Here is a 27,979-nt window from a genome sequence, read left to right as displayed (position 1 = left end):
ACCAGGAATTGCATGGCGACGACTTTGAACGTCGTGTACAGATCTGCCACTGGGCACAAGAAAAATTACGGGACGATGACAGATTTTTTGCACGCGTTCTATTTAGCGACGAAGCGTCATTCACCAACAGCGGTAACGTAAACCTGCGTAATATTGACTGTTGGGCAACGGAAAATCGACGATGGCTGCGACAAGTGGAAGATCAGCGATCTTGGCGGTTTAATGTATGGTGCAGCGTTATGGGAGGAAGGATAATTGGCCCCCATTTTATCGATGGCAATCTAAATGGTGCAATGTATACTGATTTCCTACGTAATGTTCTACCGATGTTAGTACAAGATGTTTCACTGCATGACAGAATGGCGATGTACTTCCAACATCATGGTTGTGCGGGACATAGATCGAGTGCGGTTGAAGCGGTACTGAATAGCATATTTCATGATAGTTGGATTGGTCGTCGAAGCACCATACCATGGCCCACACGTTCACCGGATCTGACGTCCCCGGATTTCTTTCTGTGGGGAAAGTTGAAGGATATTTGCTATCGTGATCCACCGACAACGCCTTACAACATGCGTCAGCGCACTGTCAATGCATGTGCGAACATTACGGAAGGCAAACTACTCGCTGTTGAGAGGAATGTCGTTACAAGTATTGCCAAATGCATTGAGGTTGACGGACATCATTTTGAGCATTTATTGCATTAATGTGGTATTTACAGGTAATCACGCTTAACAGCATTCTTTCTCAGAAATGATAAGTTCACGAAGGGATATGTATCACATTGGAACAACCGAAATAAAATGTTCAAACATACCTACGTTCTGTATTTTAATTTAAAAAACCTACCTGTTACCAACTGTCCGTCTAAAATTGTGAGCCATATGTTTGTGACTATTACAACGCCATCTATCACAAAGCGAAAAAAGTGGTCCAACTAAAACATTCATATTCGTAAAATGAATAAAAAAGTTAATTTTTTCCTGAGGAATGAAATCTATAATAGAACAAACAGCTGACAACCTACAACATAGTGCCAAATAATTATTTTAATAATACCTGTGTACTAATAATACTATATCATATTATCTTCTGTGGAACAAGAAAATCGATTATATTTAGAAGTAGAAGATCTGTATGAACGAGAATCTTTGCCATGTTTACGTTTTGCTACTACAATGTGTGAAAAAGTGTGTGACTATGTATCTATCCCAGTATGTACTGCAAAATTAAAGATGTATATTGTGTATACCAACTGCACAACAGAAACATACGTCATGTAATGTTAAACTGTAAGTTATTTTCATATTATTAACGCTGTTAAACTTATATCTGCAATATATCATGTTGTAACACAAACATGTAATATCAACAGGCAAACAACTAAAAAAACCTGATGCAAATCACTAAAAAGCACCTGCAGATGAGCCTCCAGGGCTCGAAATGCATAGTGCAGTAAATAAACGCAACTTGTGACTGAAGGCGGTTTGTTCTTCATTTTACGAAAGTAAAACAGGCGCGAACTAAACACTGAAAAACAATGGATAAAATTAAGTAAAACATTCATACTTCTTTACGTACTACAGGAATATGTAATAAAAATGGGGGTTCCTTTTTAAAAATTCGCAGTTGATATCCGTTTGACATATGGCAACGCCATCCAGAGGGCCAACCATAGCGCCATCTGGTTTCCCCCTTCAAGCTAGACAAGTTTCGTTCTTTGTAGTTTATTTCGTGAGATATTTGGCCCAGTCACGACCAATGGACCACCCTGTATAGAAAGGAAAAAAATCCTGTAACGACTTCAGGGCTGTAGTTGTTAAATTCTCGCCTTCTTATTTACCTTACATTTTGCAGCTGTAAACTCCGAGTGTCAAGTAAACTGTGAAACTTAACGAACAAGAGAATACGGGAGTGTGACCGCGGGGTGTTGCGTTGTGAACGGCAGAGCCGCCGCACGGCGTCTTCCTGGAGGTGGACTGACGGCGCCTGGACCCGGGCAACCAGTTCCTGCCCGTGTGGGAGGGCGCCGCGCTCTCGGTGTGGTGCGTGGCGGAGGGTGGAGTGCCGGCGCCGTCGCTGACGTGGCAGGTGGCGCGCGCCGACGGCTCGCCCGCCGAGAGCGTGCCGGGCCACCAGCCGGGCGGGCGGGCGTCGCGGCGCTCCGAGCTGCGCCTGCAGGCGCTGCGGCGCGCGCACCACGGCGCCACCGTCGCCTGCCGCGCCCACCACCCCGCGCTGCAGCGGCCGCTCTCCGTCCAGCTGCTGCTCGACGTCCAGTGTACGTAGCCCGCCGGCGCTGCTCACAGCCACCTCTCTCCAGCAGGAGGAGTCACACTTGTTCAGTCCATTTCCGGTATTCGCTACTAAGGTTAACGTACTGCAGTAGTGGTGAATTTTTGGGGATGCAAATTAAGTACCTAGTAGATGAAGGTTTCTCGAGTCTCCAGCCGAGTGGTAGCGTTGATATCTCGCGACGTTTCGGGAAGTGTCATACTACCCATCTTCTGGCGAAGTGTCGAGATTCGCGGAGAGCGGTCTATTTATATGGGTGGTCACCCCCCTCCACTAGACCTCGGGTGGCTGCGGTGGACCAGCGGCGTGCGCGCTGTGGTGGGGATGGCGGTCGCCCCGAGCGGCCGAGTTCGGTTCTCGGTGTAAGCATTCTGTCTGCGGCCGCTGCGGAGGACGTTGACGGGAGCGCTCCCGACGGATTGCCGCTATCGCAGGGTTCCGTGCTGCGCTGAGTTGGTATCCCTCATCTCTGTTGACCAGATTGTTGTGAATCCTTATTTTTATGGATTCTTTGATAACGCTTTCCCAGAAGCCAGATGCTCGGCACAGTAGCTTCGTGTTTTCCAAGTTGAAGGTGTGTTCTTTGTTTATGCTGTGTTCTGCTATGGCTGATTTTTCTGTGTGACCTAGTCGCACACATCTGATATGTTCTTCGCAGCGTTTAGATATACAGCGCTGTGTTTGCCCGATGTATTGTTTACAACATTCGCATGTTATGCTGTATACTCCTGGTGTGTTAAGGTTCAGCGCATCTTTGGCAGAACCTAGGAGCTCCCTCGTCTTCGGTGGTGGTCGGAGAATGGTTTTGACATTGTATTTGTACAGACGTCGTGCAATTGTCGCCGAGAGCGGACCCACGTACGGAAGGAACGCGACTCGTTTGTCTTCTTCTTCTTCTGCATTATCTTCTTCTGGGGTTCTCACTGCTTCCTTCTTCCTTTTAAGTGCCCTATTGATCTGCGTTTCACTGTAGCCATTTTGTTGGAAGACTTCCCTCAGGTGTTGCAGCTCGGATGGTAGGCTGTCTTTGTCGCAGACGGTGCGTGTCCTATGTACCAGGGTGGTCAGTATTGTCTTTGTGCTGGATGATGGCAGCTTGTTGCATGAAGGTATAGGTCTGTGTGTGTCTTCTTCCTATGTACTGCATGGCCCAGTGAACCATCAGCCTTCCTCTTAATTAAAATATCAAGGAAGAGGAGGCATCCACTTTCCTCGATTTCCATTGAAAATTTGATTTCGGGTGAATGCTGCTGAGGTGTTCAAGAAACTCGTATAGTGCCTGTTTGCCATGTCCCCACACACAAAAGTGTCGTCGACATAGCGGAAGAAGTGCTTGGGTTTCTATCTGGCAGTTTGAAGGGCCACCTCCTCGAAATGTTCCATATAGAGGTTTGAATCGCAGAAGCCAGTGGGCAGCCCGTGGCCACACCGTCCATTCGCTCGAAGAATTCCCCGTTGCACTGAAAGTAGGTGGTTGTTAGTGCGTGTTCGAAGAGACTGACTGTTTGTGGTTCAAAGTGTTGGGCTAAAAGAGTCAAGGAGTCCTGAAGGGGCACTTTCGTGAAAAGCGACTTCACGTCGTATCTCAAGAGTAGGTCCTCCTTTTGTACTCGCATGTCCCTGAGTATATCAAAACCATTCTCCGACCACCACCGAAGACGAAGGAGCCCCTAGGTTCTGCCAAAGATGCGCTGAACCTTAACACACCAGGAGTATACAGCATACCATGCGAATGTTGTAAACAATACATCGGGCAAACACAGCGCTGTATATCTAAACGCTGCGAAAAACATATCAGATGTGTGCGACTAGGTCACACAGAGAAATCAGCCGTAGCAGAACACAGCATAAACAAAGAACACACCTTCAACTTGGAAAACACGAAGGTACTGTGCCGAGCATCTGGCTTCTGGGAAAGCGTTATCAAAGAATCCATAGAAATAAGGACTCACGACAATCTGGTCAACAGAGATGAGGGATACCAACTCAGTGCAGTACGGAACCCTGCGATAGCAGCAATCCGCCGAGAGCGCTCCCGTCAACGTCCTCCGCAGCGGCCGCAGACAGAATGCTCACGCCGCTGGTCCACCGCAGCCACCCGAGGTCTAGTGGAGGGGGGTGACCACCCATATAAATAGCCCGCTCTCCGCGTAATATGACACTTCCCGAAACGTCGCGAGATATCAACGCTACCACCCAGCTGGAGAGCCGAGAAACCTTCATCAATAGTTTACGCCGGGAAAGCCTACAGTCACATAAGTACCTAGTTGTCTGTCCTGAATGTTGCTGCTTCCAGTGGACACGTAAAAGAATTCCTAACTGCAAATCTTCTCTTCTGTTCACTGACCGTAAAGGCATCGGACTCTTCGGAATGCGGATATTTCTGTTGCCAGAGTCCATACACACCAGGATCTACATCTACATCTACATCTACATTTATACTCCGCAAGCCACCCAACGGTGTGTGGCGGAGGGCACTTTACGTGCCACTGTCATTACCTCCCTTTCCTGTTCCAGTCGCGTATGGTTCGCGGGAAGAACGACTGTCTGAAGGCCTCTGTGCGCGCTCTATTCTCTCTAATTTTACATTCGTGATCTCCTCGGAAGGTATAAATAGGGGGAAGCAATATATTCTCTCGAAACCTGGCGAGCAAGCTACACCGCGATGCAGAGCGCCTCTCTTGCAGAGTCTGCCACTTGAGTTTGTTAAACATCTCCGTAACGCTGTCACGGTTACCAAATAACCCTGTGACGAAACGCGCCGCTCTTCTTTGAATCTTCTCTATCTCCTCCGTCAACCCGATCTGGTACGGAACCCACACTGATGAGCAATACTCAAGTATAGGTCGAACGAGTGTTTTGTAAGCCACCTCCTTTGTTGATGGACTACATTTTCTAAGGACTCTCCCAATGAATCTCAACCTGGTACCCGCCTTACCAACAATTAATTTTATATGATCATTCCACTTCAAATCGTTCCGCACGCATACTCCCAGATATTTTACAGAAGTAACTGCTACCAGTGTTTGTTCCGCTATCATATAATCATACAATAAAGGATCCTTCTTTCTATGTATTCGCAATACATTACATTTGTCTATGTTAAGGGTCAGTTACCACTCCCTGCACCAAGTGCCTACCCGCTGCAGATCTTCCTGCATTTCGCTACAATTTACTAATGCTGCAACTTCTCTGCATACTACAGCATCATCCGCGAAAAGCCGCATGGAACTTCCGACACTATCAACTAGGTCATTTATATATATTGTGAAAAGCAATGGTCCCATAACACTCCCCTGTGGCACACCAGAGGTTACTTTAACGTCTGTAGACGTCTCTCCGTTGATAACAACATTCTGTGTTCTGTTTGCTAAAAACTCTTCAATCCAGCCACACAGCTGGTCTGATATTCCGTAGGCTCTTACTTTGTTTATCAGGCGACAGTGCGGAACTGTATCGAACGCCTTCCGGAAGTCAAGAAAAATAGCATCTACCTGGGAGCCTGTATCTAATATTTTCTGGGTCTCATGAACAAATAAAGCGAGTTGGGTCTCACACGATCGCTGTTTCCGGAATCCATGTTGATTCCTACATAGTAGATTCTGAGTTTCCAAAAACGACATGATATTAGAGCAAAAAACATGTTCTAAAATTCTACAACAGATCGACGTCAGAGATATAGGTCTATAGTTTTGCGCATCTGCTCGACGACCCTTCTTGAAGACTGGGACTACCTGTGCTCTTTTCCAATCATTTGGAACCTTCCGTTCCTCTAGAGACTTGCGGTACACGGCTGTTAGAAGGGGGGATGTACCGAAAAGAAACACAAATCACTGTTTGGACTGATTTATTCACAGTTTATGCACAAACCTTCAATCCTCTTCAAAGTTCTCTCCACTTGCCAGAATACACTTCTCTAGTCTTTTATTCCATTTTTCAAAACATTGTTTACAGTCATCTTCTGTGATGGTTGACAGCGCCTCTGTCGTTTTTTCTTCGCCTTAAGCAAAATCAGCAAAACGCTTTCCTTTCATGTCTCTTCCCATTCCAGGAAACAAAACAAAAAAAAAATGTAGCGTGGGGCAAGGTCAGGTGAGTATAGGGGTGAGAAACAGGTGCCATACCATTTTTGGGCAAGAACTGTCGTACAGACAGATTTTTGTGATCAGGGATTGTGGAATCTTCTACTGTAGGAAGCAAGGGAGAGGATGTTGTTGTGGTTTTCTGGTATTCTCTTTCTACAACACAAATTCACACGTGGATTAACACGGTTCTTTAATTACATGAACAGGAAGCTACTTATCCTGAATAGAGACCAAGTGCTGAGGTACAAACTCATCAGCAATAGTCCTCTTGGAGACAGTATCGGTAATCTTGCTACTACAAGCTTTAGTCTCGCTGGTAGTCTCAATCTGGTCGCTATGCACTGTCGTAGCATGAGTGAGCCAATGAGTCAGTGAGTTAGTGATGCCCTCCAGTCAGTGACGGTGACCTAAATTCATGTTGTCGAGAGGGCGTTGGCGGCGTGTCTCTTGTCAGTGTGTCTTTGGCATCTCTCGTGATAGGCGCTCTTGATACAGGGTCTACTATCGGTCTTCGCTCTACATCTTTACCGACCAGTGTGCTTACGCCATCTCAGGGACATTATCATAATGTAAAAACTAACTGCCACAAATCATACCACTTGTGTGGTGTCACCGCCAGACACCACACTTGCTAGGTGGTAGCTTTAAATCGGCCGCGGTCCATTAGTACATGTCGGACCCGCGTGTCGCCACTGTCAGTGATCGCAGACCGAGCGCCACCACACGGCAGGTCTAGAGAGACTCCCTAGCACTCGCCCCAGTTGTACGGACGACTTTGCTAGCGACTACACTGACGAAGCCCTTCTCTCATTTGCCGAGAGATAGTTAGAATAGCCTTCAGCTAAGTCCATGGCTACGATCTAGCAAGGCGCCATTAACCATTTCTGGAGAGAGTCTCACTTGCATCATCAAGAACGCTGTATACAAATGATGGATTAAAGTTAAGTATTCCAGCAGCTACGTACTTTTCTTTATAGCATTCATTACGTATCCAGTTTCAGACCTAACACCAGCCGGCGTGTGTAAACGCGTGCCTTTCGGTTACCCGTCACTGTGGACTGGCTGTCTTGTCAGTCCACTACAACTTGCGCCACACACTCTTGCATAATCTTTTCGAAACTTCTAACTAGAAAGCTTCTTTAGCTGTCTGACTCTGCGGAGCAAACTTTGAATGGACAACTCTCACGTTGTTTCTTTTCACCTGACGAGTTTTCTTAGGGCGAGAAGAACTTGAAGTCTTCCACTGCCTCGATTATTGCTTCGATACAGGATCGTAAGTATAGCTTCAAGTTTCACGGCCTCTGATAATTTTTGGGAGAAAGTTTGGATCATTTTTGGACTATTCTTTCAAAGCACAGAATACTTCCATACAACTATGTTTTTGTTCAGCAGTCAACAGTTGTAGTATGAATTTGGCATCCACCGTTTTCAATCCCAAATCTTTTGTCACAATTTGCTGCACTGAACTCCAAATGACAGCTCCAGAATTTCTTCAATGGTCCTTCGTCGATGACTGCATGACTGTTTTCTACATTTTCGTGTGTTCGGGCCATGGAAGGACGACCAGAACGAGGTTTGTCCTCACTTGACATTTCACCCTTTGTTAAACGGGCAAACACGCAGACACTTGAGTTTTCCTCATAGGATTGTCCTTGTACGCCGTTTTTAACATTTCAAGAGTTTCTGATCCACTTTTTTTCTGTCAAAAAGCAGATCTGCATCGCCGGAGGCTGTTCACGAAACTAATCCTGGCCTTCTTCAACGACGGCACACGGCTTATCGACACCGGAATGTTCGCTCTATGCGCTCCTAGCGGCAAATCGCGGTACTACAACAGCTATGCCACCAAACGACTAGTTCGGTTTCTTCTGGGTACCCCCTCGTAATCTAAAAATTGGCGTACCTATATATGTATGTTCCACGTCGCCTCCTAAGCCACTGGACCTATTTCAACCAAACTATTCACATATCACTTCAGTGTCAGGGAAGAATCACATTGCGCATAAGAACCACCTACGTTTCAAATGGGTGGGGGTACAGGTGAAAAATTAGTCTAGCCCACGATGCGCCAGTACAGAAATTTTAATCATCCAATATTAGATAACGAGAGCGCTTAGAGACTTGCAGAAAACTATACACATCATTTCAAACCTCTACGAAACTTTTTCTCGTTGACAACTCCAAAAAAATGACGAAAGGAAAAAAGTTGATCGTTTGCTATATTGTTGCAGTTCACACAGTTACCTGCACACAGCATTCACATATACCACTGAATGTACCTGCAATATTATAACATTGTACAATTCACGGTGAAGAACTGTCGCATCCTTCATCCGTTTGAATTTATTCCTTCTTTGCTACTTACTCTATTCATAACACATTTCGCAAACAGTATACACATGTACCTACAAAATTATATCAGTGTCCGACAAATATCTCAGGAGATATGACGTCCACAACACTGAGTTGCGTGAAAAATTACCGCATCGTGCATTGCTTTTATATTCTTTACTTCCTTGCTACTTACTCCATCTGCAACACATATCGCAGACAGTATTTGCATATGGCACTGAATGTACCTACAAAGTTGTGTCCTTTTACGACTCATAGTCCAAGATAAATGACGTCATAAACGTTGAGCTGTGTGAAAACGAAACTGCAGGGTGAAATTCGCTAGCCATACAGATGAAATTTGTCTACAAATATGTGTTAAATACATTAAATATAGATGACATGTGCATTTACGGATAAATACAGGGGTAAACAGTTATTTCTAAACATATGCATCGAATTCAAGCGAACTTGGTACACATGCTACTTACCATCCAGAAAGACATTCTGTGGAGGTAAAAACCAGAAACTTTCTATTGAGGACGGGATGATAAAACAGGGAGAGAAAGGAGAGGAAGACATGAACAGACAAAGAGAGGAAGGAGGATATGGACACAGATATGGGGGAGGAAGAGATGAACAGAGAAATGAGGAGGGAAAGATGGACAGAAGAAGTCAAAAGGAGGAGATAGGCGGAGATAGAAGAAGGGAGGAGGGGATGGACTGAAAAATGGGAAGGAGAAAGTTGGAAGAGAGATGGTAGGAGGAAATAGAAATAGGATATGGACAGAAAGAGGAGGAGATAGACAGGGAGAGGGGGCAGGAAGTGATAGAGGGGGAAGCAGGAGATAAAGGGGGCTGGAGGAAAAAATTTGGATGTAGGGGAAGGAGCAGATGGAGAGAGGGGAGGGGGGAGGAACAGATGAGGAGCAGTACCTGGACAGAAAGAGTGGGGAGGAATAGATGGACAGAGAGGTGGAGTGGCGGACAGAGGGTCAGGGGGAGGTGGGCAGAGGGACAAGGAGATGAACAGAGATAGCTGGAAGGAGATACACTAATGGAACTAGACTAAATACACCCATGTTCAGAAAAAACAGAAGACACTGAAAGACTAGCGGCAGGACGTTCATGTTCACGTATTAGTATGTTCTGCAGAAATGATTAGCATTTCAGTCACCTCAGTTCAGCATGTGTCCTGTTGCCTAGAAGGCACAGAGTCTGCCATGACCCCTGATAACTTGTTCCATGCGTGATGGTATCGACGCGTATAAGGCGCGAATGGTGTTCTGTGGTACAGCCATCCATGCTGCATTCACCTGGTTGCGAAGTTCGTCTGTGGTGGTTGGCATCGAGTCACAGCGCTGCAACTGTTGTTTCACGATGTTGTTGTTGTTGTTGTTATGGTCTTCAGTCCTGAGACTGGTTTGATGCAGCTCTCCATGCTACTCTATCCTGTGCAAGATTCTTCATCTCCCAGTACCTACTGCGACCTACATGCTTCTGAATCTGCTTAGTGTGTTCATCTCTTGGTCTCCCCCTACGATTTTTACCCTCCACGCTGCCCTCCAATACTAAATTGGTGATCCCTTGATGCCTCAGAACATGTCCTACCAACCGATCCCTTCTTCTGGTCAAGTTGTGCCACAAACTTCTCTTATCCCCAATCCTATTCAATACTTCCTCATTAGTTGTGTGATCTACCCATCTAATCTTCAGCATTCTTCTGTAGCACCACATTTCGAAAGCTTCTATTCTCTTCTTGCCCAAACTATTTACCGTCCATGTTTCACTTCCATACAAGGCTACACTCCATACCAATACTTTCAGAAATGACTTACTGACACTTAAATCTATACTCGATGTTAACAAATTTCTCTTCTTCAGAAACGCTTTCCTTGCCATTGCCAGTCTACATTTTATATCCTCTCTACTTCGACTATCATCAGTTATTTTGCTCCCCAAAAACCAAAACTCCTTTACTACTTTAAGTGTCTCATTTCCTAATCTAATACCCTCAACATCACCCGACTTAATTCGACTACATTCCATTATCCTCGTTTTGCTTTTGTTGATGTTCATCTTATATCCTCCCTTCAAGACACCATCCATTCCATTCAACTGCTCTTCCAAGTCCTTTGCTGTCTCTGACAGAATTACAATGTCATCGGCGAACCTCAACGTTTTTATTTCTTCTCCATGGATTTTAATACCTACTCCGAATTTTTCTTTTGTTTCCTTTACTGCTTGCTCAATATACAGATTAAATAACATCGGGGAGAGGCTACAACCCTGTCTTACTCCCTTCTTAACCACTGCTTCCCTTTCATGTCCCTCGACTCTTATAACTGCAATCTGGTTTCTGTACAAATTGTAAATAGCCTTTCGCTCCCTGTATTTTACCCCTGCCACCTTTAGAATTTGAAAGAGAGTATTCCAGTCAACATTGTCAAAAGCTTTCTCTAAGTCTACAATGCTAGAAACGTAGGTTTGCCTTTCCTTAATCTTTCTTCTAAGATAAGTCGTAAGGTCAGTATTGCCTCACGTGTTCCAACAATTCTACGGAATCCAAACTGAAGTCGGCTTCTACCAGTTTTTCCATTCGTCTGTAAAGAATTCGCGTTAGTATTTTGCAGCTGTGGCTTATTAAACTGATTGTTCGGTAATTTTCACATGTGTCAACACCTGCTTTCTTTGGGATTGGAATTATTATATTCTTCTTGAAGTCTGAGGGTATTTCGCCTGTTTCATACATCTTGCTCACCAGATGGTAGAGTTTTGTCAGGACTGGCTCTCCCAAGGCCGTCAGTAGTTCCAATGGAATGTTGTCTACTCCGGGGGCCTTGTTTCGACTCAGGTCTTTCAGTGCTCTGTCAGACTCTTCACGCAGTATCGTATCTCCCACTTCGTCTTCATCTACATCCTCTTCCATTTCCATAATATTGTCATCAAGTTCATCGCCCTTGTATAGACCCTCTATATACTCCTTCCACCTTTCTGCTTTCCCTTCTTTGCTTAGAACTGGGTTTCCATCTGAGCTCTTGATGTTCATACAAGGGGTTCTCTTATCTCCAAAGGTCTATTTAATTTTCCTGTAGGCACTATCTATCTTACCCCTAGTGAGATAAGCCTCTACATCCTTACATTTGTCCTCTAGCCATCCCTGCTTAGCCATTTTGCACTTCCTGTCGATCTCATTTTTGAAACGTTTGTATTCCTTTTTGCCTGCTTCACTTACTGCATTTTTATATTTTCTCCTTTCATCAATTAAATTCAATATTTCTTCTGTTACCCAAGGATTTCTACTAGCCCTCGTCTTTTTACCTACTTGATCCTCTGCTACCTTCACTACTTCATCCCACAAAGCTACCCATTCTTCTTCTACTGTATTTCTTTCCCCCATTCCTGTCAATTGTTCCCTTATGCTCTCCCTGAAACTCTGTACAACCTCTGGTTCTTTCAGTTTATCCAGGTCCCATCTCCTTAAATTCCCACCTTTTTGCAGTTTCTTCAGTTTTAATCTACAGGTCATAACCAATAGATTGTGGTCAGAGTCCACATCTGCCCCTGGAAATGTCTTACAATTTAAAACCTGGTTCCTAAATATCTGTCTTACCATTATATAATCTATCTGATACCTTTTAGTATCTCCAGGGTTCTTCCAAGTATACAACCTTCTATCATGATTCTTAAACCAAGTGTTAGCTATGATTAAGTTGTGCTCTGTGCAAAATTCTACCAGGCGGCTTCCTCTTTCATTTCTTAGCCCCAATCCATATTCACCTACTACGTTTCCTTCTCTCCCTTTTCCTACACTCGAATTCCAGTCACCCATGACTATTAAATTTTCGTCTCCCTTCACTATCTGAATAATTTCTTTTATTTCATCATACATTTCTTCAATTTCTTCGTCATCTGCAGAGCTAGTTGGCATATAAACTTGTACTACTGTAGTAGGTGTGGGCTTCGTATCTATCTTGGCCACAATAATGCGTTCACTATGCTGTTTGTAGTAGCTTACCCGCACTCCTATTTTCCTATTCATTATTAAACCTACTCCTGCATTACCCCTATTTGACTTTGTGTTTATAACCCTGTAGTCACCTGACCAGAAGTCTTGTTCCTCCTGCCACCGAACTTCACTAATTCCCACTATATCTAACTTTAACCTATCCATTTCCCTTTTTAAATTTTCTAACCTACCTGCCCGATTAAGGGATCTGACAATCCACGCTCCGATCCGTAGAACGCCAGTTTACTTTCTCCTGATAACGACATCCTCTTGAGTAGTCCCCGCCCGGAGATCCGAATGGGGGACTATTTTACCTCCGGAATATTTTACCCAAGAGGACGCCATCATCATTTAATCATACAGTAAAGCTGCATGCCCTCGGGAAAAATTACGGCCGTAGTTTCCCCTTGCTTTCAGCCGTTCGCAGTAACAGCACAGCAAGGCCGTTTTGGTTATTGTTACAAGGCCAGATCAGTCAATCATCCAGACTGTTGCCCTTGCAACTACTGAAAAGGCTGCTGCCCCTCTTCAGGAACCACACGTTTGTCTGGCCTCTCAACAGATACCCCTCCGTTGTGCTTGTACCTACGGTACGGCTATCTGTATCGCTGAGGCACGCAAGCCTCCCCACCAACGGCAAGGTCCATGGTTCATGGGGGGTGTTTCACGATATCTCACACATTTTCGAATGGCGACAAGTCTCGTGATCTGGCAGACCAGGGTAGAAGGCCGACATCCTGTGACACCAAGAAGGCATATGTTCGTGCAGCAACATGTGGTCGTGCACTGTCTTGCTGAAAAATAGCTTCTGGAGTGTTGTGCAGAAAGGGTATGGTTACGGGTAGCAGGGTGTCATTCACGTAGGTCACACTGGTCACAGTGCCCTGGACATGCACCAGCAGGGACTTGTGGTTGTACCCAATAGAACCCCACACCATAAGGCCTTGAGTTGGCGCTGTATGTCCTGTGCGAATGCAGTCGCTATGATGCCGCTCCCCCCGTCTGCGGCGAAACAAAATGCGACCCTCATTTTGAAACAAACAGAACCTGGATTCATCCGAAAACACTCTATGATGTCATCCCTGTCTCCGGTTACGTCGCTCCACACACCACCCCCGTCTAGTGTGTTTCTGTACATTCGCCAAAGGTAGGCGGAGAAGTGGACGACGTGCACGTAACCCATGTCATAACAAACGTACGATGTGTTCCATCGTTGCGCCAGAGCCGAGGACGACGCAGATCTGTCCTGCAACACCATTCGGATGAGGTGTCGACCTTCTCGGGGATAAGGTGGGGTGTCTAGGTTGTGCGACCTGACCCATCTCATCACGTTCTACGGCCTTCCGTGGACCTTTCTACATACACCCGTCGCGCTGCCGAAATACTTCATTCCATGCGCCCACTTTCAAACTCACTGATCTGACGGTACGGTACGCGCATAGTCTGCGAAGCATCCTGCACGTCTGCTCAAGTCACGCTGATCCACTACTTTCAGTTTGTAGAGGCAATGAGAGCCGCAGGCACATTTTACCGGCAGGCGGTGCTGCGCCACTATTTCAGTGTTGACCTTGAAACCGCGTGCCGACATGGTTCAAATGCTAATCATTTATGCAGAACATACATCTACATCTACATTTATACTCCGCAAGCCACCCAACGGTGTGTGGCGGAGGGCACTTTACGTGCCACTGTCATTACCTCCCTTTCCTGTTCCAGTCGCGTATGGTTCGCGGGAAGAACGACTGTCTGAAAGCCTCTGTGCGTGCTCTAATCTCTCTAATTTTACATTCGTGATCTCCTCGGGAGGTATAAGTAGGGGGAAGCAATATATTCGATACCTCATCCAGAAACGCACCCTCTCGAAACCTGGCGAGCAAGCTACACCGCGATGCAAAGCGCCTCTCTTGCAGAGTCTGCCACTTGAGTTTGTTAAACATCTCCGTAACGCTATCACGGTTACCAAATAACCCTGTGACGAAACGCGCCGCTCTTTTTTGGATCTTCTCTATCTCCTCCGTCAACCCGATCTGGTGCGGATCCCACACTGATGAGCAATACTCAAGTATAGATCGAACGAGTGTTTTGTAAGCCACCTCCTTTGTTGATGGACTACATTTTCTAAGGACTCTCCCAATGAATCTCAACCTGGTACCCGCCTTACCAACAATTAATTTTATATGATCATTCCACTTCAAATCGTTCCGCACGCATACTCCCAGATATTTTACAGAAGTAACTGCTACCAGTGTTTGTTCCGCTATCATATAATCATACAATAAAGGATCCTTCTTTGTTTGTATTCGCAGTACATTACATTTGTCTATGTTAAGGGTCAGTTGCCACTCCCTGCACCAAGTGCCTATCCGCTGCAGATCTTCCTGCATTTCGCTACAATTTTCTAATGCTGCAACTTCTCTGTATACTACAGCATCACCCGCGAAAAGCCGCATGGAACTTCCGACACTATCTACTAGGTCATTTATATGTATTGTGAAAAGCAATGGTCCCATAACACTCCCCTGTGGCACGCCAGAGGTTACTTTAACGTCTGTAGACGTCTCTCCGTTGATAACAACGGAGAGACGTCTACGTATTGATGTACATGTCCTGTAAATATGAACGTCTTGTCTCTAATCGTTCAAGGTGTTCTGTTCTTTTCTCAACGTGAGTGCACCGTCTGGTACTGAGCTAGTAAATAAACTAAGAGGGGACATACAAGCAATCAAAGGAATCAATGATTATTAATCGCCAAAACTAGATTAAATGCGACAGAGCCTTGTAGCACTGTGGGATCAAATCAACCAACAGTTCTCGGTTAGTCTCCAGTATGCCGTTTTTCTCGAGGAACAGTTAATAGCGAAACAAATGCTACGAGTATCAAACGGGAATATGAGTGACCGTCCGGTCCATAGTGAGTTGTATTCAGAGAAATGTGGGGACCTATTCGAGACAAGTATCAAGAGAGAGAGTGTGTGATTTGTCACGAGAATGGTTGGAAACGGACGCAAACAGCGGCAACCACTGATGATTGAGATGCACGCAAGGCGACATTGTTGAGACACATCACATGAGTAACTCAACCATTTTTAGTGATAAAATCTGTCAGCTGAGCTACAAAGGCGATATAGAATCACGTTCATAATTTTTTCATAGATTGAAGGATAGAGGCGACTGATAGGCAACTTTGTTATTTTACTCGTAAATGCGTTTGTAAAACGTGTACAATTTAATAGCTTCTGTTAGATCTGGTTATGTATGAGCGTCCGTTTTTAACATTTTTTTTGTGGGATCTAAAATTTAAAAACCTCTCTCACACCAGCCTGATTTAGCTTCACTGATCAGGATAGTAAAAACATGCGTATGTTAAGGGAATTTTCATTCACAAAGCAGGCTTATCACATTCATACAGTTCAATACTGTTCTATCCTGATTAAATTGAGCTTAACTTAAATTCCATAAGGCAGTGAAGCCATTTCGAAGTCTCGGTGCGACGAAAATTGTCAGTCGATCTCCTGAAAACATTTGTAATAATTATTAACTTTCGGTGATCACATGGGGAAGACCGGAGATCTGCTGGTAAGACCGTGTTAGCCTATTTATTTGAAGTAACTGGATATCTTGAGCATACAAACCGGCAGGTTCGTCCAGTGTAAATCAGACGTTCCCCACTGATCCCGTGCAACACAGCGTAGTAAGCAGACACTGTCAATAATAATCAGTTAAATAATACGCGAACACACTTACTTTAGTTTAGTTCATGTATTAAATTCCTTCTCATACAGAATCTCATCAAGATGGCGACTAGCTCAACAATACATACATATACATCCTCCTTCTTTCACGACTAATCGGCAAGAATTCCTTCATTCTTTTCATAAGAGAAAATATAGATAGCAGAGAAGCTATTCCATGGAGTAAATGGACGCTCCAAGGAATAATTGGGCTTGAAACTACTTTGCATTGATAATCGGTAAGATAAGAAGAGATATTTAGAGATATGTACTGAGTTATATAATTTATAAAATTTCTGAAAATATCGCGGAGAGACCGCTGCAAGAGACATTGCACGTTAATCATGGAGTGTCGTCAGTACAAAACATAAACACAATGTGGTTGATTTAGTGTACAGTTTACAACGAATGTAAAGCACGTGCCACTCATTGCAGGGTTCGTGTGTTTATCTGTTGTATGAACACCATTAGCCTTTGGTTTGCTGTCGTAGCGAGCAGGTGACGTCTTCATAAAGTTATCGGATCTTCACAAGGTTCTGCACAAAAGCGAAAAAATAAAGTTGACATTGTTTCTATTTATGGCGACCGCTGTCAAAATATCAGAGTAGCAGTGCGACTGCATGCTTAGCGGTATCCTGATTTTGCGACACCTTTGTGATCCATCTTTGCAAAATTAATACATGCATTTCACGAAACGGGAAACGTCAATAGCAAAAATACGTGAATGGCTCAAGTTAGCAATCGATGAGCGACATGCAATTGACGTCTTAGCAGCTATAGCACACAATCCACGTGTTACAACAAGACAGCTCAAACACGAGGGTGGAATTAGTAAACGAAGCATTCTGCGAATACTATATTCCAACAAACTTCACCCATACCACGTATCTCTCCATAAAAAGGTCCATAGCGATGACTTTCGACGAAGGGCTCAGTTCTGCGAATGGGGGCCACGGAAAATGCAAACAGATGAAATTTTCTTGACCAAGATGTTATTTGCAAACGGAGCATCATACGTAAACCATGGGCAGGACAAGCTTCGCAACATGCACTAGTGGTCCTCTGACACCGCACAGTGCCTGATAGAAGTGGACAAACCAGGACCTTGGTCGGTCAACGTGTGGTGCGGTCCTTTAAATAGTCGATTTATTGACCCCCATCTTATTTTATGAGAACTTAAATAGAGGAATGTTGCAATTTTAAACATGGCTGTTTTTCAGCAGCCGTATTTTAGTTTTTTAATATAGGAGTATACAGAAAACCGGTTGCAAATAACTTTTTGGCACAATGACCTAGGTTTCGACACCTCTACCGATGAAATTTTGAGACACCGTAAAATTACGTTGCGAGAAAGGAATGGTCCGAATTAAGAGCACATATGCTCAAGTCAAAAAATAAAACACATTTTTGCCTTTAGCATATCTGCTCTTAATTCTGACCATTGCTTTCTCGCAACGTAATTTTACGGTTCCTCAAAATATCATTCTGACGAAGACATCCGTAGAGGTGGCGAAACCTTGTCAGTGTACAAAACAGTTATTTGCAACCTGTTGGCTGTATAATCCTATGTTGAAAAGAAAGATAGAGTGATGTATTGTCATTTGTTAAAAGAGGCACTGCCACTTTCACTAGAGGATATATATCCCACTGGGCATGTGCTACGAACACAATGGATGTCCTGCAGATTCTGCACCGAGAATTACAGAGGTTCTGAACAACGGATGTGGAGAGCCTTGGATTGGTCGGTCTGGCAGCATAAAGTGGCTTGCACGTTCGCCAGACCTAACGCATGTGAGCTATTACTTGTGGAGTACACTGAGACAGCAATGAAACTGCAACCACTCACGAAGACGTGAAATACCGTAGTAGACCAGCTTGTTCTGCCAACAGCTTGGATGAAATTCAACGTACACTATGATCCACATGCAATCGGTTTACAGCATGTACGACTAACTATTAATGGTCACCATTTTGAACACATGCTGTAACAAAGCTACGAGAGTCACTCCAAAAGAAATGCACACTATTTTTGTAAAAATACAGTTTTCATTCTGCATGTGTGAAAGTTTTACGGTGTGTAGATACATCCTTCCCGCTTGTTTTCAAACTTAGTTCAACCTGTTCCCGTGAGTGGTGCCGTCACAGCATATCTTCAGGATGGCTGCTACACTTGACGTTCGTCAGAAGCAACGTGCTGTCATAAAATTCCTGTGCTGTGAAAACGAGACAGTGGGAAACTCCCACAAGAGGTTGAAAAAGGTGTATGCAGATGCTGCTGTCGATATCAGTACAGTTAGTCGGTGGGCAAGCAGGTTACGTGATGAAAGCGGGCACGGCAATATTGAGGATTGTCCTCGCAGCGGCAGGCCTCGTACTGCACACACTCCAGACAATGTGCAGAGAGTTAACGAATTGATGACTGCTGACAGCCGCAACACAGTGAACGAATTGTCACGCTACGTTGGGATAGGGGAAGGAAGTGTTTGCAGAATACTGAAAGTGTTGACGTTAAAAAAGTTTTGTTCAGGTGGGTTCCCAGGATGTTGACAGTGGCTCATAAAGAGACTAGAAAAACGGTATGCAGCGAACTTTTCGAACAGTACGAGAATGGTGGAGATGAATTTCTTGGAAGAATTGTGACAGTTGATGAAACATGGCTCCATCATTTTTCACCAGAGACAAAGAAGCAATCAATGGAGTGGCATCATGCAAATTCACCAAAAAAAAATTCAAAACCACACCTTCTACTGGAAAAGTTATGGCTATGGTGTTTTTCGATTCCGAAGGGCTCTTGTTTGTGGACATCATGCCAAGTGGCTCAAATGGCTCTGAGCACTATGCGACTTAACTTCTGAAGTCATCAGTCGCCTAGAACTTAGAACTAATTAAACCTAACTAACCTAAAGACATCACACACATCCATGCCCGAGGCAGGATTCGAACCTGCGACCGTAGCGATCGCTCGGTTCCCGACTGTAGCGCCTAGAACCGCACGGCCACTCCGGCCGGCATGCCAAGTGGAAACCATAAATTCTGTTGCATATGTGACGACATTGGAGAAACTTCAAGCTCGACTTAGTCGTGTTCGACCACATCTGCAAAAGCAGGATGTTTTGCTGTTGCACTACAATGCACGGCCAGATGTCAGTCAAAAAACCATGAAAGCGATCACAAAACTCGGATGGACAATACTGAAACACCCGCCTTACAGTCCTGACCTGGCTCCATGTGACTATCATCTCTTTGGGAAACGAAGACTCTCTTGTGGAACAAGGTTAGAAGATGATGATTTCCGTGTGCACGCTGCCAAACAGTGGCCCCAACAGGTTGGTCCAGAATTTTATCGTGCGGGTATACAGGCGCTGGTTCCAAGATGGCGTACGGCAGTTGAGAGGGATGGAAATTATGTGGTGAAATGAAAATATTGTTCCTAAAGAATATACCTACACACTGTAAAACTTTCAAACATGTAGAATAAAAGATGGATTTAAAAAAAAATAATGTGCATTTCTTTTGGAATGACCCTCTTATCTGACGTCATTAAATTACTTATGCGTTTGCAAATGTACTTGCAAAAGGTCAACAGCTAAGATGAGTGCTGTACAACCTAAGGCAGCGTGCACGTCTTCAAAGCACTCTACTATCGAAAGGTAAGTAATGTAGCACGCCAATCTTTTTAAAACAACAAAGTTGAATATCATATATTCTGTATCCTGAACACCACACTTCAAGGTAAGCAGCTTTTGTTTGAAATATTTTCTTCTATTTCTAATTGTGGCTGAGTTATTCAGTTGGCCTTTCTTAGGTGCTTCACACTGTATGTGCATGAAGGTGGTATGTGTGAGGTAACAGACTGAATGCATTTGTTTTCCATTTTCCGCCTCCAATATAAAATTAAATGCAGTTCTATTAGTTTCATTCAGACTCGTATTAGAGTGTCTCTAGAGCCTTCAATGAGAGGGGCTCACAATTTTTGTTTTCGAGTTGGAATTGTTCTTCTCGATAATCAGTCGCGTAGTCTGGAGAGGGCTCAGCTCGACTCTCAGTTTAAAGTTATTCAGGCCATTCAGCATAGACTTACTCACTGTTAACGTTTACGCGTTAATGGAGATACATGTTGCCACTCCACTCATCTGCTTACAGATACTCCGTCCTTCATGATCAGCCGCTACCCTGGCTTCGGCTTCCCAATTGAGGAAGGGATGCCGGTCTCGCTGAGGTGCGAAGTCGAGGCCAACCCTCCGTCCAGGCCCGTCTGGGTCAAAGGTCAGTACAGCAGGCGGGCAGTGTCCCAGCTACCGCGCGTTGCATGCCGGGAGGCGTCAGCTGGAGTTGGTGTCCTGGTCCCGCTGCACCCGTGGAGCGCCGCCGCTGCTGAAGACCCGCGCCTTTGTTCACATATACGTTGCGAGAGGTAGTGTGGCTCCACTTCTCTCAAAGGTATACACTGAGGTGACAAAAGTCATGCTATAGCGATATGAATGTATTACTGGCGATGGGAGTATCGCGTACCCATAATATACACTACTGGCCATTGAAATTGCTACACCAAGAAGAAATGCAGATGATAAACGGGTATTCACTGCACAAATATATTATAATAGAACTGACATGTCATTACATTTTCACCCAATTTGGGTGCATAGATCCTGAGAAATCAGTAGCCAGAACAACCACCTCTGGCCTTAACAACGGCCTTGATACGCCTGAGCATTGAGTCAAACAGAGCTTGGATGGCGTGTATAGGTACAGCTGCCCATGCAGCTTCAACACGATACCACAGTTCATCAAGAGTAGTCACTGGCGTATTGTGACGAGCCAGTTTCTCGGCCACCATTCACCAGACGTTTTCAGTCGCTGAGAGATCTGGAGAATGTGCTGGCCAGGGCAGGAGTCGAACATTTTCTGTATCCAGAAAGGCCAGTACAGGGCTGCAACATGCGGTCGTGCATTATCCTGCTGAAATGTAGGGTTTCGCAGGGATAGAATGAAGGGTAGAACCACGGGCCGTAACACATCTCAAATGTACCGTCGACTGTTCAAAGCGCCGTCAATGGCAACAAGAGGTGACCGCGACGTATAACCAATGGTACTGCATACCATCACGCCGGGTCATACGCCCGTATGGCGATGACGAATACACGCCTCCAATGTGCGTTCACCGCGATGTCGCCAAACACGGATGCGACCATCATGATGCTGTAAACAGAACCTGGATTCATCCGAAAAAATGACGTTTTGCCATTCGTGCACCCAGATTCGTCGTTGGGTACACCATCGCAGGCGCTCCTGTCTGTGATGCAGCGTCAAGGGTAACCGCAGTCATGGTCTCCGAGCTGTTAGTCCATGCTGCTGCAAACGTCGTCGAGCTGTTCGTGCAGATGGTTGTTGTCTTGCAAACGTCCCCATCTGTTGACTCAGGGATCGAGACGTGGCTGCACAGCCATGCAGATAAGATACCTGTCATCTCGACTGCTAGTGTTACGAGGTCGTTGGGATCCAGCACGGCGTTCCGTATTACCCTCCTGAACCCACAGATTCCATATTCTGCTAACAGTCATTGGATCTCGACCAACGCGAGCAGCAATGTCGCGATACGATAAACCGCAATCGCGATAGGCTACAATCCGACCTTTATCAAAGTCGGATACGTGATGGTACGCATTTCTCCTGCTTACACGAGGCATCACAACAACGCTTCACCAGGCAACGCCGGTCAACTGCTGTTTGTGCGTGAGAAATCTGTTGGAAACTTTCCTCATGTCAGCACGTTGCAAGGTGTCGCCACCGGAGCCAACCTTGTGTGAATGCTCAGAGAAGCTAATCATTTGCTTATCACAGCATCTTCTTCCTGTCGGTTAAGTTTCGCGCCTGTAGCACGTCATCTTCGTGGTGCAGTAATTTTAATAGCCAGTAGTGTACGTTGCGAGAGGTAGTGTGGCTCCACTTCTCTCAAAGGTATAGACTGAGGCGACAAAAGTCATGCTATAGCGATGTGAATGTATTACAGACGATAGTAGTATCGCGTACACATAGTATACGTAACAGGACAGCGCATTGGCTGGGCTGTCATTTGCACTCAGGCGCATCGTGTAAAAGGGTGTGCAACGTGATTCTGACCGCGCGGCTGGAATTAACAGACTCTGAACGCGGAAAGCGGAATGATATTTGAAGCTAGACGCACGGATCATTCAGTTTCTAAAATCGCTAGGGAATTCGATATTCCGATATCCAAAGGGTCACGAGTGTGCCGAGAGTACTAGATTTCACGCAATACCTCTCGCCATGGGCAGCACAGGGGCCGACGGCCTTTACTTGACGACCGAGAACAGCAGCGTTTGCGTAGAGTCGTCAGTGCTAACAAACAAGCAACACGCGTGGAATAACCGCAGAAATCAATGTGGGACGTACAAAGAACGTATCCATTAGGACAGTGCGCAAAATCTGGCGTTAAGCGGAGGTTTACTATCTTTGGCCCGAAGAAAGCATGTTCTTTGACAATTTTTTTTCTCAGTATGTGTTATAACTATCATTGTCAAATTTGGTCAAAATGTTTATTGATATTTCCTCTACAAACTGGAACTTTTCGACCGGAAATGTCGAAGAGCAAAGGCGGAAGTGCCGTCGGAACGAAACAAAATTTCGATGTAGACCTCACGCGCGGTATGTCACTGGTCAGCCGGCTCCTCTGAAATCAAAATTGAGTTTACGTTAGCGAAGTAAATACGATTCTTTAGGAGTTAAACCTCGCTTAAGTTATTTGGATCATAGGAAACAAATTGGCGGCCATTTGAAATAAAATAGGGTTTTCTTCATCGATTTATCGACTTCGTCGGCCAAGTTAAAATATTTATAGTTGATGGATCGGAATAAAAGCGGTACAAATCGTAAACAATTTAGTTAGCTTCGTCGGAAACAAAGAATCATGCCAAACGGTTCAGTAGATTTGAAGTTACCGTACGGCACGATAAAAAAATGACATTTCGAGAAAAACGTGTTTGTAGTTTTGACTACATATAAATGCAATATTATGCAACTTGCGTTCAATCTGCTATTCCGTTTCCATAAACCAGTCTTTCCTCTTCCTCATAGACGGCGTTCTGCTAGATCTGGGCCATCCTGCGCTGCTCCAGAGCCGCTCGTACGGCCGGTGACAACCGGTTTTCGGCCGCTTGAAACCGGTGGTCATCCGAATGCTTGGCGAACTGTGTCGAATAGAGTCCCAGGGTGACCTCCATCGTCGTCATGGTCTTCAGAATAGCTGAATACCCTTCGTTGAAGCTGCTCACTGCCAGGAAAGTCGCAATCTCGACAGCCTTAGCACCAGAATGCAAATGCTTGGGGGCTAACTTCCAAACACACGTGTTCAAACTTCCATTCGAATTTTGTGTATTTCCTCCCAAGCCCCGGTAGACTAACTCGTCTTCCGAAAGGAAGAAACTGGTGCGTGAAAAAGGCCGATTTCAGGCAGGTGCATTTTTTTGTTCAACCGCGGTAACACAAACATTTCCGTTCCGTATTCGGAAAAACCGTTTCAGGGGTGGATTTTAAACACTTTTATGGACCCAAAAATGCAATTTAAAAAAATATTTTTTTAACCAAAAGATAGTACACCTCCGCTTAATGAGCTTGGCAGCAGATGTCCAACGCGAGTGCCTTTGCTAGCAACACGGCATCACCTGCAATACCTTTCCTGGTCTCGTGATCGTTCCGGTTGGACCCTAGGCGACTGGAAAACCGTGACCTGCTCAGATGAGTCGCGATTTCTGTTGGTGAGACCTGGTGGTGACGTTCGAGTGTGACACAGGCCCCACGAAGGCATGGAACTAACTTGTCACGAACACGGCGTACAAACTGATGGCAGCTCCGCAATGGTGTGGGTTGTGTTTACGTGGAATGGACTGTGTTCTGTGGTCCACCTGAACTGATCATTCACTACAAATGATTATGTTCAGTAATGTGGAGACCATTTGCAGCCATTCATGGACTTCATGTTCCCAAACGGTGCAATGTTTATGGATGACAATGCGCCATGTCACCAGGTCACAACTGTAGTGGACTGACAAGACAGCCAGTCCACAGTGACGGGTAACCGAAAGGCACACGTACACACACGCCGGCTGGCGTGAGGTCTGAAACAGGATACGTAATGAGTGCTATAAAGAAAAGTACGTAGCTCCTCGAATACTTAACTTTATTCCATCATTGTGGTACATCGCTCTTGACGATACAAATGAGACTCTCTCTAGAAATGGTTAATGGCGCCTTGCTAGGTCGTAGCCATGGACTCAGCTGAAGGCTATTCTAACTATCTCTCGGCAAATGAGAGAAAGGCTTCGGCAGTGTAGTCGCTAGCAAAGTCGTCGTACAACTGGGGCGAGTCCTAGTACGTCTCTCTAGACCTGCCGTGTGGTGGCGCTCGGTCTGCAATTACTGACAGTGGCGACACGCGGGTCCGACATGTACTAATGGACCGCGTCCGGTTTAAAGCTACCACCTAGCAAGTGTGGTGTCTGGCGGTGACACCACAACAACTGCTCGCAATTGGTTTGAAGAACATTCTGGATAATTTGAGTGAATAATTTGGCCACACATCTAACATTAATGGGACATAATTGAGAGGACAGTTTGTGCACAAAATCCTGTGCCCGAAATACTTTCGCACCGATTGAGGGTCATAGAGGTAGCATGGCTTAATATTTATGCAGTGGACTTCCAACGAGTGGCTGCACTACGTACGACACAAGGTTAGGAGGTGTTGTGTACATAGCTCCGCATAGTCAGCGTGTACACAACTTTCCCACTAGAGCGCCCCCCGCTAAGCACAACAGCGCAGGCGCAGCGCTCGCCTGTCTCCGCACTACGAGATGGCGCTTCCATAGAGACGGACCAAATTCTGCTTCCGCCGATCCGCGTATTAATATGTAACGCAGCCAATGAGATTGCTGCTAACGTAGAATCTTTTCTCCTCGCGGATCACACTCACGCAGTGATACATGAACACGCAAGGTATTATAACGAGTGTACAGACCTCCGATTAGTCAGTCTGCATTTGTCTGCACCAGTCTGTACCTGTCTGCGTTTGTATGCACCAGTCTGTACCAGTCTGCCTTAGTCTGTACCACTCTGTACGAGTTCTACATTTGTCTGTACCAGTCTGTAGTCAAGTTTCAGTCTGCATCTAATAAGATTACCATCTTCCGGTACACAGCCATGAAGATAAATGTATAGACACTTTTGTCAAGTATCAGAGATATATGTGAGAATAAGATTAACGTACCAATACCAAAGGAACTTCAGATCGTCAATTGAAAATAGCATCCAGAACCAAGTTAAGTAACTTTTTTGCTTGTTATTATTTTAATAAATGTGTGTGAAAATTAATCAAGTTCTGTTTAAAGTTGGTCATCGTCAATCTGCTACTCTAAGCGTGCAAGTGGCATTTCTATAGGCTGACCTAACGGCAGAAGATAAACACGCCACGATAAGACCACGAGACATATTGCTGACACTCGCCTACTCCGTTAGAGCAGCAAGTCAAATAATCTGATGGTGTGTGTACCGAAGGTCTTACAGTACGCACACCACAGGAGGTGTGCCATGGCTTTAGTCACCTCAGCGTATTTTGGCTGAAAATCGTGGAAGAGCCATATCGGATTTTATCAAGGTCGTATTTTGTGTGCTTTATATTGTAATTTACGTCCTTTGAATAAAACCTGTTTCAAAACAGTAACACATTGAGGATCTCTACAAATGATTTTAGTATTGGTACAGTTTGTTGCAATAAAATTTCAGGTATGACTCATCGGCGTTTAAAACTTTCATGTGATATATGACATAGGACAAATTCAGATTTGTAGGTCCACGCTGTGGTGTAATAGGCATACATGTGGAGCTAAGAACCAAAAGTTTTGCTTCGCATCCTACCAGCTGAAAAAGTGTTGTTATTGTTAGCCTTTGTGAAAGATTCTGAGAATCGTTCTTATTAATTTAACAGAAGTATGTTCCGTAATACTCGATGTTATGCACGTACAAGGTTATTCGGCTGATCTTACCATCGTAGTTTTACGCAACCCGCAATATTCTAACTGCCCTTCAAAATCCTAAAGCGAGATTTTCATATTCTGTCGCTCGTTACACGCAAAAACTAATCCTACATAAAAAATGAACAACACCTTTTGGAGCAAGTTGAATGTAGCTACATTTTGAACTGGGATACGCTTTTTCTAGAGACCTAAGTTTTCAAGTTATTTAGTAACAACGTACAAAAGAGACGTTGAGACGCCACTCAACTGCCATACTCACCCCACACCAGGCAGGATTTCTAGTATGTTGTTCATAACACATAACACGTAGAAGAATTATGGTTCACACACAAAGATTCAAATGCACTCAGTAATTGAAAACAAATTTCATTACTTTCCACTGGTAAATGATAATGATGATGTTTGGTTTGTGGGGCGCTCAACTGCGCTGTCATGAAGCGCCCCTGATGATGATGATGAAATGATAAGGACAACAAGTACACCCAGTCCTCGGGCAGGGAAAATCCCCAACTCGGCCGGGCATCGAATCCGGAACCCCGTAAACCAGAGGCAGCAACGCTAGCCACTACACCACGAGCTGCGGACCCACTGATAAATGAATCATCAAAGTCAGTTACTGACTCGCAGCGGAAAGAATCGAGAAGGTTAACACGATGCATGAAGTGCATCGTGACCGATTAAGGACCAAGTTCGGTTCCTTTTGAATTTGCGCAATAAAATACTAAAGTCGTCACTCACGATAATTCCGTACTGTTCCTAACGCTTGAATATTATAGTTATAGACAAACCTAAATCGATGTAGCCGGCCGAAGTGGCCGAGCGGTTCTAGGCGCTACAGTCTGGAACCGCGCGACCGCTACGGTCGCAGGTTCGAATCCTGCCTCGGGCATGGATGTGTGTGATGTCCTTAGGTTAGTTAGGTTTAAGTAGTTCTAAGTTCTAGGGGACTGATGACCACAGCAGTTAAGTCCCATAGTGAAATAAAAAAAATCGATCTAAATGTCATCCAAATATCACTGTTGATATATGTACAGACACAGTACGTCATAATTACTGCTGCGCGGGGTAGCCAGACGGTCTGCAGCGCCTTGTCACGGCCAGCGCGGCTCCCCCCGTCGGAGGTTCGAGTCCTCCCTCGGGCATGGGTGCGTGTGTTGTCCTTAGCGTAAGTTAGTTTAAGTTGCATTAAGTAGCGCGTAAGCTTAGGAACCGATGACCTCAGTAGTTTGCTCCCATAAGACCTTACCACAAATTTCCAAAATTTTTCATAATTGACCGCGGAACAGCAACGGATTGCCGCATTGCAGTACATTCAGTTTAAATCCGAAACTGCCTCGCCTCTGCACACAGTGAGCGAACAAAATTTGTTGGGCGCACTGACCCATCACCAAGATGATATTGCCAGTAAGACCAGGCGTATCCTACAATCAGAAAACGTGACGGACGATACCTATTTATTTCGACCTAAAATGTTCCACTCCG

At 45.0% G+C, this 27,979-nt stretch overlaps 1 protein-coding gene across 1 annotated transcript in view; it reads left to right on the top strand.

Annotated features, from left to right (window-relative positions):
• The first annotated feature begins 2,188 nt into the window (after nucleotides 1–2,188).
• Nucleotides 2,189–27,979, top strand: part of LOC126150929 (uncharacterized) — a 66,696-nt gene continuing 40,905 nt past the window's right edge. The window contains exons 1-2 of the mRNA XM_049915908.1: nucleotides 2,189–2,281; nucleotides 20,595–20,717. Of these exons, the coding sequence (XP_049771865.1) occupies nucleotides 20,609–20,717 (109 nt within the window). The 5' untranslated portion in view covers nucleotides 2,189–2,281; nucleotides 20,595–20,608. The remainder of the gene's footprint in view (nucleotides 2,282–20,594; nucleotides 20,718–27,979) is intronic.

The sequence above is a fragment of the Schistocerca cancellata genome, chromosome 2 (assembly GCF_023864275.1).
Source record: "Schistocerca cancellata isolate TAMUIC-IGC-003103 chromosome 2, iqSchCanc2.1, whole genome shotgun sequence".
In the NCBI taxonomy this organism is placed as follows: domain Eukaryota; kingdom Metazoa; phylum Arthropoda; class Insecta; order Orthoptera; family Acrididae; genus Schistocerca; species Schistocerca cancellata.
This window is presented reverse-complemented; position numbering and strand designations above follow the sequence as displayed.